Source organism: Notothenia coriiceps, unplaced genomic scaffold (genome assembly GCF_000735185.1).
Source record: "Notothenia coriiceps isolate Sejong01 unplaced genomic scaffold, NC01 NC01_scaffold00026421, whole genome shotgun sequence".
Classification (NCBI taxonomy): Eukaryota; Metazoa; Chordata; class Actinopteri; order Perciformes; family Nototheniidae; genus Notothenia; species Notothenia coriiceps.
Window position 1 is genome coordinate 1,267,457 of NW_011359122.1, and position 18,367 is coordinate 1,285,823.

At 40.4% G+C, this 18,367-nt stretch overlaps 3 protein-coding genes across 5 annotated transcripts in view; all 3 read right to left on the bottom strand.

Annotated features, from left to right (window-relative positions):
• Nucleotides 1-432: 432 nt before the first annotated feature.
• On the bottom strand, nucleotides 433-6,082 carry LOC104956892 (protein lifeguard 2-like). Its single transcript, XM_010784460.1, has 12 exons — nucleotides 5,904-6,082; nucleotides 4,180-4,264; nucleotides 3,983-4,071; nucleotides 3,771-3,835; nucleotides 3,635-3,688; nucleotides 3,054-3,104; nucleotides 2,917-2,956; nucleotides 2,746-2,783; nucleotides 2,436-2,523; nucleotides 2,194-2,289; nucleotides 1,894-1,947; nucleotides 433-1,774 (listed from the first exon to the last, which is right to left on the bottom strand). The coding sequence occupies exons 1-12, from the start codon at nucleotides 5,916-5,918 to the stop codon at nucleotides 1,625-1,627; spliced, it is 825 nt and encodes a 274-aa protein (XP_010782762.1). The 5' UTR covers nucleotides 5,919-6,082; the 3' UTR covers nucleotides 433-1,624.
• On the bottom strand, nucleotides 5,950-9,879 carry mfsd5 (major facilitator superfamily domain containing 5). 3 transcript variants are annotated; one of them, XR_799611.1, is made up of 3 exons: nucleotides 9,248-9,879; nucleotides 6,727-8,852; nucleotides 5,950-6,316 (listed from the first exon to the last, which is right to left on the bottom strand). XR_799611.1 is itself a non-coding variant. In XM_010784459.1 (2 exons), the coding sequence occupies exon 2, from the start codon at nucleotides 8,769-8,771 to the stop codon at nucleotides 7,305-7,307; it is 1,467 nt and encodes a 488-aa protein (XP_010782761.1). In that variant the 5' UTR covers nucleotides 8,772-8,852; nucleotides 9,037-9,224; the 3' UTR covers nucleotides 6,539-7,304. The 3 variants fall into 3 exon arrangements, 2 of the variants coding, with proteins under 2 accessions (XP_010782761.1, XP_010782760.1); XM_010784459.1 differs by lacking the exons at nucleotides 5,950-6,316; nucleotides 9,248-9,879 and adding an exon at nucleotides 9,037-9,224 and having other exon boundaries at nucleotides 6,539-8,852; XM_010784458.1 differs by lacking the exon at nucleotides 5,950-6,316 and having other exon boundaries at nucleotides 6,543-8,852.
• Nucleotides 9,880-11,560: 1,681 nt separating this feature from the next.
• Nucleotides 11,561-18,367, bottom strand: part of nr1d4a (nuclear receptor subfamily 1, group D, member 4a) — a 10,052-nt gene continuing 3,245 nt past the window's right edge. Inside the window, exons 2-8 of the mRNA XM_010784462.1 lie at nucleotides 15,475-15,774; nucleotides 15,295-15,383; nucleotides 15,058-15,202; nucleotides 12,618-13,159; nucleotides 12,332-12,517; nucleotides 11,992-12,202; nucleotides 11,561-11,866 (exon numbers count right to left, since the gene is read on the bottom strand). Coding sequence (XP_010782764.1) covers nucleotides 11,670-11,866; nucleotides 11,992-12,202; nucleotides 12,332-12,517; nucleotides 12,618-13,159; nucleotides 15,058-15,202; nucleotides 15,295-15,383; nucleotides 15,475-15,774 — 1,670 coding nt within the window. The 3' untranslated portion in view covers nucleotides 11,561-11,669. The remainder of the gene's footprint in view (nucleotides 11,867-11,991; nucleotides 12,203-12,331; nucleotides 12,518-12,617; nucleotides 13,160-15,057; nucleotides 15,203-15,294; nucleotides 15,384-15,474; nucleotides 15,775-18,367) is intronic.

Sequence of the window (18,367 nt, forward strand, 5' to 3'; positions counted from 1 at the left end):
ACCATTTAACTGCACGTCACACCCGGTACTGCGACTGCGGTATGGAACAAATCTTTAATCATTAAAAAAATGTTTTTAGGTTCATAACTCATTTTCTCTCTATTGTTTCATTGAGTCTTAATGAATCTTCACATCTTGCGTCTTTTAATTTTTTTTAATTAACATGTCCTTATGTATTATCTAATGCATTTTTTATCAGCACTATACAATAATCAATAACTCACCTTAAGAGTGTCTATTGTTCTGTGTTTTATTAAGAATGTTTATGATCATAATACATTCCAAATGTATTGATGTATAGATTATGTTATCGTACAAAACTTTAGCAATACCTTCATTTCTTAAATGGAGTTACATGAGTAACACGGACTAAAAATAAAAGGTAATCAGTTAAGGGGTGTATTATTGGTTAAATGATAGAGACCAAGAGAGTTCACTCATACACATCCACTCTTTAATAAATTAAAACAGTAACACCAATGCTTCGATGAAATGCAGGGTACTCTTAACACAATATATTTCATCAAATAAAGATAGTCCAAGGCCACTTTAGACGACTTATGAATTCATTTCATGTTTTAAAATCACACTTTCTGAAATATATATTTCGTTCGGTCATTAAAAGAAAATACACTACAAATGTCATGAAATACAGCATTCAAGCCTTTCTACAACTGCAGGCCTTATAAAAAAGTTACATAAGATTCCATGCATGTATGGCACTGTTTAATTATCAACTGTCACCACTTCAAACAAATACGACCAGAATGCCACATATCTATTTTTGCACTAAATATATTTAACTCAAAACATTTTAGATTCAAACATACATATTACATAATAAACAATGTGAATGCAATAAAGGACAGCCTCAGAGAGTTAAGTTAAGTGGAATAAAAGTATGAGAAAATAAACACATGGACTATAGAGTAAACATGGGTAACAAATCAAGGCAGAAGTGAAGCAACATCCCAAATCAAATAAATAACATTTTCAGATTGTCAAGAGTGAAAGTTTCTCTTGTAATTCACAGTATTCAGACAACATCGGATCTGCTTGGAAACACAAAAATAGTATTTTTTGAAAGTGCCTTCAGTCACAAAATTCACTCTCCCAATAGCCAAATGGTAGGATGACTATCTTGGCAAAGTTAAGGCTTTTTAAGAGCCATGCATATTGAATTGTAGATCACATACCTATTGAAGCGCACTGACATCTATTGTGTGCAATACACATTTGATTTATAGGCAGGAATGGATATAAAGACACCAATACAGCTTTATATGAACACTCACAGTATTTTTTATTTATTTAAAATGGAGGAAGATCAATGATTGTTTCCTGCTGGTAAAGCTAGTAAGCTAACCCTATGATGTGGTGTAGGTTTACAACATGCTAGAGAAGAGGGAAAGGTTGTAGACATTTTGGATTTGAACACTGACACATATCTATGTAAGTGTATAGCTGTACATAAGATTAACAAATTATGGGTGGCTTAATCAGGATCAGGAAAAAAATGAAGTTGTTACAATTGGAAGCATTGTCACCACAAATCACAAACCTTCAAAATACTTTGATCTTGTCCGCCTAAAATCCCATCTCTTGTATAAGGTGGGTCGATGGTTTAATCATTTTTTGTTCCAAAGATTTGGAGGAAGAAGGAGAAGATATAGATGATATCCAGGTAGATGTTGAGAGTGGCAAAGACGTACTCTTCTGGACTAATGCTGTAGCGCTTGTTACCCATGATGAGCTGGGTATCAAATGCTAAAAACTGAAACAGAAAGAAAAAAAAAACAGCAAGCAAGACATCTTTTTGGTTATTTTGATTCTCATGGATCTGGTTATTTATAGTTGGTATTAGATATAGCCCAATGGCATCAGTACTCTTACCATGGTGAACAGTATTGCTCCCAAGACAGCGTAGGTTGCATCCAACCAGGGTACCTAAATGGGAAAAACATGCAATGTCAGTGTTTAGGTCACCACACACAAAAGACACTCCTTCATATTTGAAAGCATATGATGGTACAGTGATATCCGTTTTTAGTAAAGTCTGACCTAGTCTTATGTGAATCTCAGACTTTAAATTAACATTTGATCAAACTTTATCTTGGTCGACTCAAAATGCACATTTTAGTCTTGCCTGATAAATAACTGGTGTAGTGGCTCTATTTGGATTCTCGTACTTACATAATGATAGGGAAGGACCATTGCCAGCACTATCCCGGAGACAAACATTACCATGCAGAAGACAAAGAGCACCCCTTGGTATGATGTCAGATCAATCTGGATGGAGGAAACACATGAAATCAACCCTGTGTTATTCTCACAATGTGAAAAGCCGACTTGACATGATTTTGACTGTTAATCATGCATACAGTATCACATAATATATGATATACAGTTAAGGAAAATGTTTTTTTTTTTCTCACCTTAGATTGAAAGCTGAAGACTGTGACCAGGAGACAGACTGCTGCTGTGATGCCCAGACACAATACCACTGACTTGGTGTTATAGAAACTATTAAAAAAAGAAACATGCAAACAAAACTTACAGAAAAGGTTTCAAGAAATGTAAAACCAAACACATAACCTCAAATAGCGTAGAAAAGTACATTGCTGCTAAAATTATCTGAAAGCAAAGCCATCATGCTAACTAAGAAGAGAGACTGAAGCAGCAAAACATAATGCAAGGTTGAACAAGACATTTACATAAAATGGTGCATAAAATATAGAAGTGTACCTGGACAACATCCCTGTCATGTATGATAGGGAGAGGGTCTGAAAAAGACATGATAGTCATGTGAAAAATCTGGCATTTGTTACATAATATATTCATACATTCCTTTTGGAATAACATTTATAATATAGAAAACAACATTTATGTAAATATACATATTTGCCTTGTACTTACAAATATGCCAAGCAGAATCAGATTCCATGGAAACTGTCTCCTGTAAGAGTAAGTTAAAGTGATTTGTGTTATTATTTTTACTTATTTGAGAATCAATCAAGGATGTCAATTTCTGGTCTTCAGAACCTTTACATTACCTTGGTGCAGAGCAGCAGGACAGGGTCAGATATGTGACAAAGAACACAGCACTGTTAAAGAACAAAAACATAGTTAGATATTTTGCTAGATAGAAATGACATGAACCAAACCGACAGAGTGATGGTGTATTTGTTACGGTTTGGGAAAGGTAGGACCCAAAAGCAGACTACAAAAAAAAGGTAAGTTGGTCTAGAAAACAAAAACGAGCTTTATTGTAAAAGCTGATGGCAAAAACACAAAGGAAGCACAAGGAAAATATAATACAAAAAGCTGACGATGACTGACATGGAGAGTGACGGGAAAAACAAACAATGAACCGACACCGAACACAGGAAGAGACAAGACTAAATAACCACGAGACGAGAAACAGCCGGGCAGGGAAGGAGAAACACAAGGGCAACAGGTGAACACAATCAGATAATTAGACACACCAGGGAAACTAACGACAGGGAGGAAAACACAGGGAGAAGGACCAGACAAGAAACAAGGAGGAAAACATGACAGGGAGAACAGAAAAGCAAAATAACCCCACAACAAAACTCAAACCCTGACAGTATTACTAAATAAACCTGTTACTTACTAAGATGCCCAATACCAGCCAGGGTTGGTTTGAATGTAGTCCTTCACGGGGTCACTAAAAAGAACACAGTCTTAGGTAAGATTTCTACCAAGAAAAACATGTTTAATGTTGTTCAACATTTTTATTATAAGCTCACCAGAATGTGAAAAGAGCCACAATAGAGAGAGTGACCAAAAGCTGGATCATCAAGATAGTGTACACCTTTATAAATAAAAACATTTGCATAACGGTAAATGTACAGATATGTGCAGGTTGGGTATTTTAAGGGTAACATAAATATAAAGTAAATTATCAGTGATACACAGCATTCTAATATTGAGATCAATTTAATGCTAAAGATTTCGATACCTTACGTATGAAGATCCTCCGGATGTTACGGTCATCCCAGGTGAACTCTGTAAGCATCTCACAATCATTGTAGCAAGGCGCACTGGTGCCTGGAGAAAAACAATGAATTAACATGATAAACATTACCATATGTACTTTAGAAAAGAAAACGACACTAATAGTAAGAGTAAATGTAGTAGGACAAGTTGTTGGTATACCTGCAGTGGCTTCCTCATAGCTGGGAGGAATTGGCGCCACTAAGACTTCTCCACTGCCATTGGCGCTCTTATTTGCAAGTAACAGCTGATATAATAAGACAAAAAAAGAACAATTTGTTATACGTTCCATTTAGTGTGTTTCACATTTTAGTTGAGAGTAAGACTAGATTTGAATCGGAAATAAATCCCTACAAAATATCAAATAAAATGAACATCTGTGATGCAAGGGATCACAAATAAATAAGCTGCAATTAAAGGTGAATCATCAGGCCTACACTTTTACTCACATGTCACCTGCTTTCACCCATCAACATGGCAATTGATATTTTACATGGTTTCAGACGGGAGCACTGACACATTGTCTTCTTCAAAAACGACTACAACTTGCTACCCTTCTTTCAGCTGGTTCAGGAGCCCAGACACACTCGCAACTTTAAATGAACCGAAAATAAACAAGTTTCAATGTTTTTTAATATTGGATATGGTATGTTATTGGTTATGGCCATGTTCTTATGATTTTATGACTATTTAAATGTATACAGTTCTGTTTCATATGGGTGTAGTCTCTTTATTTCCCCCTCAAAGTGCACCAGATTGATGCATTAAAGTCCAACATTTAAAAAAAATATATATCTTACCGGGGAGCATGCCCCCGGACCCCCCTAGAGGATTTGAGGTCCACCCCCACTTAAAATATGTTCACATGGATAGGTTCCTAAATACATTTGCACATTTTTTTTTAAATAGTAACCCATGTCCATATGTTTATTTTGGGGTAGTATATTTCAACTATAGGGCTATCACTATGGGCAGCAACGCTGTAAATATTGACAAATAAATCCAGCAAAATGGCAAAAAAAGAAATGGCTGAGTGTATAATGTTTGAGTGTGTGCGTTCCTACGGGCGTGCGTTTTTTTTTAAAGACCCCCATAGAGCTCAGTTTATAACTCGAACCCTGATGTGTAACTATGTTAACAATTATAAGCATGTTCATGATCATTGCCAATAGGATTTAACTATAGGATTCCGTAGTGGAAATGTGCGCAGTTGGAATTGCACGTTACTACGTCAGACTAGCTTGTGTAGCCCTCACTGCACGTCATTGACGCTAATAGGCTACATTATTTATTATCCCAGCATCGGACTTCAGCTGCGTTGGAAGATAATCTACCGGCTATGCTTATAAAAGCCAGAAGGTCGTTTAAAATCAGCTATCTATGTTCCGCAGATTTTTTCAAAAACCCTCTTATACTATTCTCACCAGCTGGAAGAAAAGTGAGACACACACTGGGAACACGTATTGGCTTCCAGAGCTACAGAAACAAATGTGTGATGGTGACGCAACATGGCAAAACAACATGTGACGCACTTCATTCATACATTATAACATACACATAATACTTAACTGTTAGGCATTGCACACCATAAACAAATATATTTGCAGAAATTATTTAAAAAAACACAAGGTCACTAAATTAATCAGCTAGAATTCTACTTGCTTATTAAAAATCCACAGCCTCAAGTTCTAGTTGATTCAAATGACTAATTATGGTGATCTTCACAACTAAATAGGTGGTATTACCAAAAATAATTTAGCATTAGTGATACCTAAGGGATGGAAATAGAGACAAGCATATCAAGTGAATGTTATGGAATACTCAGAAAATCAAATTGCAGAATAAGACAGAAATAGCAACTGAAAGTCATTAAAGCATAGTCATACCTTGCCCTGTGTCATGATGCCTGTCTGTTTTTCCTGTTGTCTTGTTCGGTAGTCCAACCAGTCAATGGGGCTCTGGTGTCTCCTTTCTTTAAGGTTTTTTTTGCAGTGTCTGGCCAGAGTACTGACAGCTGTGAGAGAGGACCGTGGATTAATAATGCTCCTCTTGCCTGCTCAGATTGGACACCATGTGACGATTTTGTGATGTAATCCACCAAAACAACACAGTTAAGGCTTGTGCAGTTACCCCTCCCTCACCCACTGATGGATGTTCTAGCTGCATCCAGGTGAAGCTGCATCATAGAGAAAAGCTGGGACTGTACCAATGCAGAAGGGAAAAAGGGGAGGATGGATGCCTGCATGGTGCGTAATGAGTGAAATCCAGATATTTCTGGAAGAATGGCCTGCAGAATCAACTAGGAGAAAGTGAAATAGGTTTAAATGTTTTTCAGTAAATGTAAAAAGGACTGTTGCATTTGAATAACAAAACAAGTGGCTTCTTTTTAAGTATAGATCAACAATTTACAGCTCACTTTCATTTTTTTTTCCACTATAATAAATGTTTTATATTTGTTCAAATGATTGGTGCCAAATTAGACTTTTATGCTAAAGAGCATTTGTTTAATGAATTGAAGCAAAAACAAGTTTCAAGTAACTAGTGCAGCATTTACTAAAACATAAATATACAAGTAGACATTTGGTACTTCCAATTTTGGATTCATTTTATACTGAATAAATATTATGAATTCTTAACATTTTACGAAATAGTAGATAATATTTCCAGTTGAATCAACTAATACATTTTCATTATGTACAATATGCATACCTTTATTTCAGAGTGTAAAGAGCAGAGAACTGTAAAGGTAATGCAGAGAGAAGATATTCTGATGGTGCAGAAGAAATATTCAAACTTGGATCAACTTGAGATTCCTTTTCAATAAAAATAAAAAGATGTTGGAAAAAACCACAGACAGAAATATTGGAAGAACTAACATGCTAGTCATGACATTCCTTTGGATTTCTATTGAGCTCTCTGTAAAGTATTTCATGTCTGTTCCCTATAGATGGTGACAATGATGCAATGACATGATATCTGGTTAAGGAATGATAGAAGTTTTAAGATATTCCAACAGTTTACTTGACAAATTAAAATTGATACGGCCATGTTCGCAAAGCATACATACACAGACAGGATATGTAAAATGATCTCCCAAAAAATAACAAAAACAGTAATAAGGCAACATCTAAAAATGAAAATGTATTTCAATTTAGCAAAATATCCCCTTTAGACATTGATTTCCTCCGCTGCAATTTGGCAAAATATTTTTTTATGACTTTTTAAGTGAAACACACAAGTTCTCTACTTTTAGTCACATAAAACTGGCACATTTTATATAAAAGCAGTCAATCATAATTTAATATGTTTTCCATCTCCCCCTCCCCTCTGGTTCCCTCCAGTCTCAGATCTGTGTCATTTCTACCCAGAGTGAACAGACTGACGACAGCCATGAAAGCAGCCAGCATCATAACAGCACATCCTCCAAACATGTGTCTGGTGCCGCTCCCCTCCTCCCCTCCACCTGTTCCTGCCGTCTCCCCATGAAGAGCCAGCAGTCCGAAGCAGGCCAGCAGGTGGAGAGGGAGCCGGAACCAGGCCAGCACACTCTGCCTCTTTTCCTCTGGGATCACCCTGCCGTGGAGAAAGCTGACTGCAGGGAAGTAGAGCCCACTGGCCAGCTCCAGCAGCAGGAAGGCCAGAAAGGATTCACGTGGCCTAGGTTGACCAGGGGTGGTGGAAAAGGTCAACATAAAGAGAGAGAAGAAGGCCATCAACACAGCCAGGCAGAGAACGTGGCCCGGCTGCAGGCGGTAACGGGTGGAGGTGGCCAGGCGGTAGAGCAAGGAGCCAGCCATACTTGCAGCCATCAGGCAAGAAAAAACGATTCCCAAAGGGGGCCCATGGGGGTCCAGAACTGGGGTCCACAGAAAAACAAAAATGTAGAGGACACTTTCAAACAGAGCCTGCACTCCACCTAAGAGCATGACTCTCCTGTCTGAGAGCAGGCAGCGCAACCCATCATGGCAGCTGCGTGAGAATCGGGCCCTTGCAGACAAACGGGCTAGCCCTGCATTTGGAGTGCCAAGAGGCAGTTTCTGTTTTTCCCCTTCAAGACCTTCTTCAGCCTCTTCCTTGCCCCAGTCTGTTAGCACCACCCAGCCACAGCACGCCAAGCAGGGGACAGCCAGGAGAAAGGGAGCCACCGGCCCCAAGTGGAGCCACTCAGCCAGCAAGTTAGCCACCAGCCCTGCTCCCACGGCGAGACCATGATTCCATGTAGCAGCTTTGGTGAAGGTACTGGGGATCCACTCCTTGGGAAAATCGTGTACTTCTACATGACGGTGCACGTACCAGGATTCAAATGTGGTAGTGAGCAGGGATGTGGACAGACCCCCCAGGATCCGGCCCACAATCAAAACAAAGTAGTCTCTGGACAGCTTGGTGAGACAACAAGCAGAGTATGATACGCAGAAGAGAAGACATGTCTGTCTGCGGCCCAAGACTTGAGGGAGCCAGCCTGAAAAAGGGGCAAACAGAACACAGGAGGCAAGTCCACACACATATAAGATCGCTATTTGGGATTCCAGGAAGCTGTAGTGGCGGTACAGTTTGTAGAGGTAAGGACCCTGGAGCCAGTCTGCCCACAAAGCCAAAAGGTATGCCCGCAGGAATATACTCTGGAAGCGACGGAACGCCGGGTTGGCTACAGCAGTAGGAGCAGACTGAGGTGGGGTGAGGCGGCGTGCTGTGAGCTCCAGGACAACACACAGGGCAAGCAGGAAAATGATGGCAAGATATGCTGTCACCAACATGGTGTGAAAAACTGCACCCACTTGGGCTCAAACCTGACGTATTGGGGTGTTTTCAACTCTCTTCTTTCTATTTCTCAGCAACTGTGGAGAGACAGGAGAACAGAGATTAAAGACAGAAATGAGAGCGTTTACGTTGCCACTGAATCAGTAAACAGTCGTGTTAATTCGCTGCTGACTTTGCTAATAAGCTTTTGCTTTAGAACATTTTGTTAACAACACAACAAATACGATATTAGCTAGACATAGTAGGGGTGTATTTCGTTACCTGCATCAATGACGGAAAGTCAGACATGTGACGAAATGTCGTTTTGTTTACTTTAACACGTTGAATGTATCCTGTCGAAATGCTTTTATTATTATGGTAACGCTAGCCTACATGCTAACCTGCTGCAGACGTTGAGATACAATTACAACTTGCGGAACTAACCTACCATATGTTTTTGATATATTGTTATATACTTTATGGTATATCCTACCGTGCCGTTTGACGTCGGTCCCATATTAGTAAACAGCGTACATTAACCATTACTAAGTGATGAATGGTGAATGGTAAGAGTAGCAAACAGGCTATTCACTTCCGGGATCCGGGCTATTTTATTTCACCACAAGGTGGCATGGCATCATTACTTTACCTTTTGTTTTCCAGCAGGTAGGGGCACGTGTTCTCATGTTTCCAGACCTCCTGTTTTGCAACTTTCTCAGAACTATCAACTCTAAAGGTAGTTCGTTATGTGAAGTAAGTGTTATTTGTAAAAAAAACTGAACATGTTGTGAAATAGGCACACAGACTACATCTGTAGGCTTACAGCATGCTAAAGGCTAATGCTAATGATCTAGCCAATGTCTGACCTAGATTTCTAGCAAGGCAAACACCCGTTTATGTAACCCTACAATGCACACCCAAACAACACAAAGGGTATTATGTAATATAATGACAAGGTACGTCTAACTTCATTTATGCCAAAGCACACTTTTAGTTGCACGAGGCTACTCATTTCTTATATCCATCCATACAGTCTTAAAAAGTGCTGGATCTATTAAAATTAAAGTTCTGCATACAAAATCCTGATTAAGTAAATATCATAAGTGAAATAACTTTTTCTGCAGTAAAATGTTCCCTGTTACTGGTACTATTACATGTCAGTATTAAATGTCACTACAGATGTGTCAGTGTGAAAGCAAAATTGTTTTTGTCGAAGCTGATTAAGGTGTATTAACAATAAAGTATATTAACAATACATATAGTTTAGGTCAGACTCCTCCAAAGGGTTGCAAGATAAATACGAGAGGCCGTAAAATGAATAACTGGAGAAGAAGGAAGAAAGAGCAAAACACTGCACATTTGTAGGCTATTTATTATTTGGACCTTTCTCTAATGCTGGATGTATTTGTTTTAAGTTAGCGTTAAAGTTAATGAGATTGGCAACCAGTCTTTTGATCCTTACTCTTAACAATTTGTACGTTTGTAATGTAGGCCTAATAGTATCATAGGCAAAGTAAATAGTAACTATGCCTATCAAATAAATGTATTACGGTAAATAGTTTAACATTTTCGTCCTAAAGAATAAAGCAGCATCAAAGCAGCACATTGATCTTAAAATAGTAAAATAGTTGAATAAGTGTACTTTCCACAACTGGTTCTAACTTCATCTTTACTACATTTTGCCTGAATGGATACAAATAATGACACAAAAACAGATTTAATAGATTATTTGATCTTTATATAATTTCTATATAGGAATACTTATTTACAAAATGTACAATCAGCCAAAGTCAAACAAACAAACAGTGAGAAGACCAATCAAATAAGATTGCTCAAAAAAATATCTCTTGTGTTTGTATGACAAACATTGGGGGCAGAGGAAGGGTGAACGTTGGAGTGAATGCTGGTGACTTCAGGGATTATGCTGGTTGGTTACATCATCAGTGCGTCTAAGCCATGTCAAAATCCCTACCTCATATTCTCCTGTGCAAAGCCCCCTTGGCATGGCCAAACCCAAACCTATTGTGGGAAGGTCAGTACATTCTTCTTTACACCAAACTCATCTGTCCGGTCCATCACATCAAATCAGTCATTGATACCTTGACATTAGGGTCATATAATATTTACAGCATCAAAAATAAACAAAGGAACTACAAAACCAAACATGCATGACATGTCTCGACCAGTCCAGCAGTCATACAATATAGTGACATGGATACAATGTTTTTTTGAAATAATAAAACATGCCATTCACTTATGAATGAGTCAAACTTAGACTTAAGGTGCGCCTGGAAGATTTGTCAAAAAAGGAAGAGACTGAATGTATCCTGTCGTGTACAAGTGCCAAAATAGTAGTCTCATTTGAGTAATGCAGGTGGTATGTTTGTGAAACATTGATACATATTTACCTTTTAATATTTCGCTTTTCACTATGTATTATGTACAGGTTCCCTTTACCTTAACCACAGACATACAAAGTCCGTCAGCCCTAATGTTCCCTAAGTGAGTGCTGTCTTTTAGCTACTGCTTAGTGATGGAAGCTGCACAGCATAAGGAATAAACAGAAGTTAACTTTATTCTTAGACACTGGACATATTGAGCAAGTGCCCACATAATTTCTCCAAAACACCAATACTAAATCTACGTGGTCATACATTTCTCTACTGAGACAATGTCTTTCAAGAGGTGTTGAGGTTTATGTGTATACATGAGTAAGTATAATCAATAGTGAATCAAAAGGTTTGTTACTGCCTTCAATTATTCTTTGAAAACCACTCCTCAGGTTTTACAAATCCTTTTTCTTCAATTTTCTAGAAGGTCCTGTCCATGGAAGATAATATCTGTAATTGTGTGTGTTCTGTATGTTTTTCTCTAAAACAGTTTGTGTCTGTGTTCTCCGTGAACAAGCAGCCTGCTTAAGGGTCAATGTGAAAGGCCAGCAGTTTGTCGGAGTGCATATTGTTGAGGGTGCGCAGGTCTGGCAAGCGCAGGAGGAGTTTAGGGAAGAGGGTGTTCTCATCTGGGCGACGGCGAGTGATCAGTGACCGTAGGGCACGGATCAGTCCCTCCTGAAGCTGCTCCACAGCCTGCATGTCCAAGATGCCAGAACGATCTAAGGAGCACAGAGGAGCGTCAGTGTTAGTGTTTGACAGAAACAATTACTACACTATTGGTTCATTAATAACATTTTACTCCTTTGTCACTGTTTTCATGATGTAAATAGTGTGCCTCTCTCACCTGCAGACACCAGGACCACAGCCATAAAGAGGGCCATTTCATCAGGCTCTAGCCCCAGGGAGCCCAACTTCTCACTGAAGTCAAACATTGCGTCCAGCAGAGTGCCCATGCCTAAGGCCCGCAGGGTGGACAGTGGGTAAGTTTGGCCGTTCAGGAAAGTCACTGTACGCTCCTCAGCATTGAACAAGGTGCAGAACCTCACCATCAAAACCTAAACACACAAGAAACAAAAAGATGAGTTTGAGTCAAAAACGTACACTAAGCAAACATTTGGACTCGCAAAGAAGGAGCCACATGCCTTACATATTTCATCTTAATCATCAAAAATGTATGTCCTTACCTGGAAAGTTCCTGATTTGAGCAGCATGACTTGGTCTTGTTGGCCAAGCTCTTGAAACCCTGGGATGCCCTTGGCGAACTCTACCACCTCCTTGACAGCAGGAGTAAAACACTGCGAGAAGGATTCCCATATCTGCTGACTCGTGCACTCTGCCCCTGATACAGGCCACGCATTAAGGGGACATGCCTTTTAGAAAAGACAAAATAAATAGAACAATTAATAAGTTGCTGATCAAATAAGACACATTACAAGAGTTATGATCTGATCATATGCTTTCTGCACTTACCAGCACTTTAGCTCCTGAAGCTAATTTCCATGGGCAGGAGGGCTGGTTTTGGGAGCTTCCTGCATTGTGAAAACTGTTATGATTGGCAGAGCTGCCCCTTTGAGAGGTTGTACTGTTGGACTGATCTTGATTCTGATTTGTTGAAACCAAGTAGGAGGAACGATTGTTGTCAACATTGTGGAATGTGGATGTGTTGTCATTAGGGACAACAGGGTAAGACTGATAACTCTGGATGGAGGCGGGGTGAGAGGACACTTGGGGAAAGCTGGCATCCTGAGAAAAGGGACATGTGTTGGAGGAGATGTTAGAGCTCTTGGTTGGTCTCTCTTCACTGTTGCTGCTGGTGAAGATGTCGCGATAGGCTCTGGAGATTTCCCCGATGGCCTCTTTTGAGTTGCCATCTTCTGTGCAGCTGGCAGTTTCCCTCACTGAAGGGGATTCCATCTCCATGGCAGCTGACTCATTCAGGCTATTCATGTAGCTCTGCATCTCATCCAGGAGCCGCTGCTTCTCTCTTTTGGGGATGCGGCCAAAACGCACAGCTGGTGAAACACAATCAGTGAGAAAAGATCAGTTTTCAGCTATTGTAACAACATGACATTTTGACAAGTTCTCAAACAAAACCTTAGACACATTCTTAAAGATCAAGAGGCTGGCTATAGATTAAAGCTTGGTGAACCAGTTACCCATGAAACCTCTATACACAGACCACAGAATCACCCTAACATGTGGAAGATTCTAAAGAGTCACATCCCAAGTTACGAGATAAAACTTTCCTCTCTTCACCCCCTTCCCACAGTAACCATCAGCTGGAGAGGCTATTTATAGATCCCCTGCTACCATCTGCCTCATCCTCTCCTCTATCCACCCGTGTCCTTCCTCTCAAGCTCCCTCCCTCCCTTTGTAAGTAGGGCAGTGGGGCAACGTGAGCATGATGTCACCGGCACTGAGATCGTGATAGGGAGAAGGATGAGAGAGGTGGGCTTGAAGAGCATAAACAAGTTGCAGAGACATGTTTTAAGAACATGAAGAGGACTGATGTGAGAGACTGATGGGTAGCACTGTGTGTTAGTGTTTCTGTGCTGGTGGATTAAAGATTGCAGAACGATTTCAATGTATTTTTTTGGAAGTGTAGCAAAAGATTCTTCTGCATAAATAATTTGTAATACAAAGCAATGTACTGTTACTCCCATTATGTTAAACATATGACATTTACATAAAACATAAAACTGCAGTGTTGAATGAGGTGATTCACTTATAAAATAATGCTTTGGTTAGAGGAAGAATAATGTGCCATTATGCCAACGGACTGAACCATTTGTCTGTGCTGCAGAGCTAAAGTCACACAGCTGCGTGGTGTGAAATCAGGGTGTAGTATTTATTGTGGGCTGCAGGCAGTTGCATGCGGTTTTCCTGTTTTCGTAATGATTGAAGCAGAGCAAAAATGGGTTTCTAGGTTGTGGTTATTTAGCATTTTCAAGTTTGCCTCTATAAGGGTCAACCTAACTGTTTTCTTATTGAGTCGTATTATGACACCCTATATTCTCTGTGCACCAGAAGTGTCAAGCACATGCAGAAATAACAGCCACCTGTTTACTTGATAAAGCAATGACGGGTGCTGGAGGGTGGAGATAAGCAGAAACCATACTGAGAGGAAGAAGGAAGGCAAACTATACCAAGTAGGTCAGTGTGTGCGAGTACACTATAGGCCTAATTCTGTATTGTTTTTCTAGGTCAGCCCAGCTGTATTCTTAATCTGTAATGATACGTCATCAATCAAAGTTCAGCAATCAGATCTAAAACTACTTGATGTGAGCATCATGCCTGATCAGACATTGGCTGTTTTCTGCATCCCTTGCTAAAATGTTGTCCCTCATTAATTGCTGTAAGACGTTCTATGGGCACACACAAGGTAATCAAGTTGACCCTGTTCCAATTTCCTAAAATAATTCCTGTGTTTGCTGCAGTTTTCCGGATGATAGATAGCTTTGGGGACGCCAAGGCTCCTATTCTCATAAATCATTGTCTGAAGGGGAGATGCAAGAGAGCTGAGGGAATATGGTGGGTACGTGGAGGGGGAGGTACTGTACTGAACAAGAGCATAGAGGTAAGAAAATTGTGGGAGGATGCTGCAAAGGCACGAGAAAGACACACAGAAACTTAAGAGAGTGATACAAGGCCAGATGGTAGTGTTTGGCAGTGCGGTGACAAAGAAAGGCAAGACAGGTGCAGGTCTGCTGATTAAGTTAGTGGCTGAGCTACTGGCACGATAACCTCAAAAGACTTTCCGCATTACATTTTTCACACAGGCCTAGATATCAGCACTCTGCCTCTTTCAGGCCACCTAATTCCCCTATGCTTTGGCTAATCAGGGCACTGTGGCATTTTGGCACAACTGCACAAGGGCCTCTCTCATGAAAAATGTGTCAGGATGTCTCACCATCTCTTGACATGCCAACAGAGAGGCATTTCTTGAAGCGGCAGTGCTGGCACCGGTTGCGGTTCATGCGCATGATCAGACAGCTCTCATTCTTCACACACATCTTGTAGTTGATGTTCTGCTGGATGCTGCGGCGGAAGAAACCCTGAAACAAAAATAAAATCACATGAAACTGGTGCACTGAAAAGGAACACATTGTTGAATCAATCAATGTGATTTTTCTTATCAGCGTCTTACCTTGCATCCTTCACATGCATGAACTCCATAGTGGAAACCAGATGCAATGTCACCACAGACTTTGCAAAGCAGGACCATTCCACCCGTCTCTGAGGAAGAGTTCACAGACTGTTAGATCATCTGCAAAATATCGATTAAAGTATAAATATTAATGCAAAACAACAGTGAGGAAACACTTACTTGTGAAAGCTCCTGTGAACCCGCATGGCCTCTTTCCTGCAATGGGGTGTGCAAACGTATGCTGTGGAGTGGCTGCCGCTGGGGGAGCACTTTGGAGCTGTGGAAACTGGAATACCAGTTTGGAGGATAAGGTTCTGCATGAAGCTGCCCTTTGTTTAACAACCCCAATCTCTGTGAAGACCACCTCCTCAGGAGATGATGGCTGGGAGTGTGGAGAAGGGGACTGGGTCTGGTACCCACTGGAGGGGCTTCCAGGGCTGGGGCTGGAGCTGCCGGAGGACCCTGCGTACAAGATGACGCCTGCAGACAAGGGACAGAACCTCAGACCTCTGAGCTGAAAGTTTGCGATCAGGTCAACAATTTCATTTCAAGCTCTAGACTTAAAGCACATAATGTAATTATCCAGATATTGGAAATATTATTATTAATATTATATTATATTATTATATTATATTATAATAATTATTATTATTATTATTTTGTATATGCCATATGAAAGTGATGGCTTAATCAACATCACACATTTTTACTTTGGCTCTCCCTATTTCTTTTTTTAAATAAGCAACTATATAACTTTTAACGTTATTTGAAGTTGCGCAAGTTCTGGGCAGCAGTGAACAGCTCTGATAATTTGCCGTGTCTTTGTCCTGAGTTCAATATGCATAATGTTGCGCTCAAGCGGATACAGTAAGGCGCTAAAAATACTGCTGTTAACACAGCAACAAAGCATGCAGGCTTCTAGAAGGAGAACCAACGAAAGGCTCCTTTTGTAAATAATTCCTGCGTCATGCTCATGCAGTAGGCTATTTATAAAGAACCCGTATATGTGGAATGTTCTTTCCCCACCCCCCTCTCTGTCTTGTAGTCATGCGTTGTGGATGAGTTGAGACGCGGCCTCACGTGTCTGCAGGGTCTGCTGCCTCCTCCTTTCCAATAATAGCCTCGTGCTTCTGGCACCGTGCCCTGCGCCAGCTAACTGCACGACACCTGACCGCCGCCTCACATGCATGGACTGCTGACACGGTTAATGCTCTGACTGAAATCCGCAGTCTCGTGTTGAAATACACGTCAACAATCCAAACGTCAGATCGTTGTTTACAAACACAAGCTGACTGGGAAGCTCCCCGGGCGTCAAGTGGCACCATATCTCAGCCACTGCTGTTCATGCACCACCAACAATTGGAGAATGGGAGTCACGTTTTTGCAGTGAAAAAGTCTCAGCTGTACTGGACTGGTGTATTAATATACTAACAACTCAGTGTACAGTAGAGTCCAGCAGAGTGACGTTTAATGACAAATGATATAATGGGTAATATTCCAAATAATACAAACAAATATGGTTTCAATGTAAAACTTCTTCCATGATGAAATATGGATAATATTCAAATAGCCTATAGAATACTTTGCATCCAAAATCGTGCCATCATACATTAGTTTAACTCAGCCTTTAAATCATGCACAAGTGCAGCAGACCTCTCACTGTGTGTATGTGTGTTGCTGGCGGAAGTATTTGTTTTAACTCTTATGTTTTGATAATCCCTCACCCAGCACGTGTTGGCGGTTTGTTGACTCATGCCAGAACCAGGAGACCCGAGCCTCAAATCTTCCTGAGCTTACATTCAGACATAGCCCAACCCCCACTGCAACCAAACACATTGCAGGTCCACCTGAATCACATGTAAGTAGTATTTATGAATGACCTGGATATCTGCCCTGCTGTAAACACTGTCAATGAACAATCCCTTTTACAATCCGCGAGTAGTAGCTAATAGACAAATACTATAAAATCTCCATGTGTCAAGTGCCATAGTCAAAAGGTTAATATATAAACATATCACACTCCCTTCATAAATGTGGTTATATTGTGATCATAGCATCATTGCCACATATGGTTAAAGAAGTCAAAGAAAGCTGTAGTTGTCATCAGCCCTGCTTTATATTCTTAGTATTGGCAGCCTTTAGTATCAATCAGCTTCTAAATACAAGTGTTTCACATGTATCTATTTATGCTCATGTAAAGTTTAGCCTACCCATGCAAACCCTAATCTGACTTGGACTGGTGGGAGGCAGAGAAACGTGAGAGGTGAGCACAGGCTTGTCCTTTATCTTTTACTTTCACTCAATCAACTTATGAATGTAGGACATGAGAAGACCCACAGTTAAGGTGACCATATAGTGTTGCCCTTGTAACGTTTATAACTAATATGTATTATATGTAAAAGCCAATAAAGAGTTGTACTACTTAAAATAGCGAAACGGTGAGCACTACTTGGTGTTTGCAGTATATTCCATAAGCTTGTGTAAGTAGGTCAATATCACAGGAACTTGTTAGAACTCTGTGTATGTGCCTCCAGCATCTCTGATGCTGTATCACACACTCTGGCTCATGCACCAGGATATGATTTGAAATCTATATTCTTAATGCCCTGGGTTTTACAGTTGTTGTGGCTGAAATTGCTTCATGTCTGGCATACACGCTAACATAGATTGAAAAATATCCTTTTGTAGGATATGAGGGATGCAGCCTTAATGTTTCTAATCCAATATCTGTTACAGCATCGTTGGCGAGGGAAGCGGATGAGAGGAGAGATGTTGTGTTTAACAGCAGTCACTTTCCAATTTCCAGCTGAAACCCACCCTAATCCGATCTAAAAAGACGCGATGGGTAGGCCTACAGATGTTGCAGAGTCAAAATCAAGTCAGCTTTTACCGCACCGCGAGCTCTGTTTCAAGAGGGGGGGGGAGGGGCTTCGATACAAGCAAGAGGCGCATGTGGCGGGAAAACGTGACGAGAGAGAGAAAAGCAAATGCATGGAATCGCTGACCCACTGACCAGGCTCACCATCGCCGCAGGCAGCATCCGTACAAAAACGTCCGTGAGAGCGGGGAAGTG

Coding starts and splice junctions, on each gene's coding strand:
- LOC104956892 (XM_010784460.1), bottom strand. Junction 3,105..3,634: donor GGCTGGTATTGGGCATCTTA/GTAAGTAACAGG, acceptor GTTCTTTAACAG/TGCTGTGTTCTTTGTCACAT. Junction 2,957..3,053: donor TCCTGCTGCTCTGCACCAAG/GTAATGTAAAGG, acceptor TTACTCTTACAG/GAGACAGTTTCCATGGAATC.
- mfsd5 (XM_010784459.1), bottom strand. CDS start 8,771: ATGTTGGTGACAGCATATCTTGCCATCATTTTCCTGCTTGCCCTGTGT.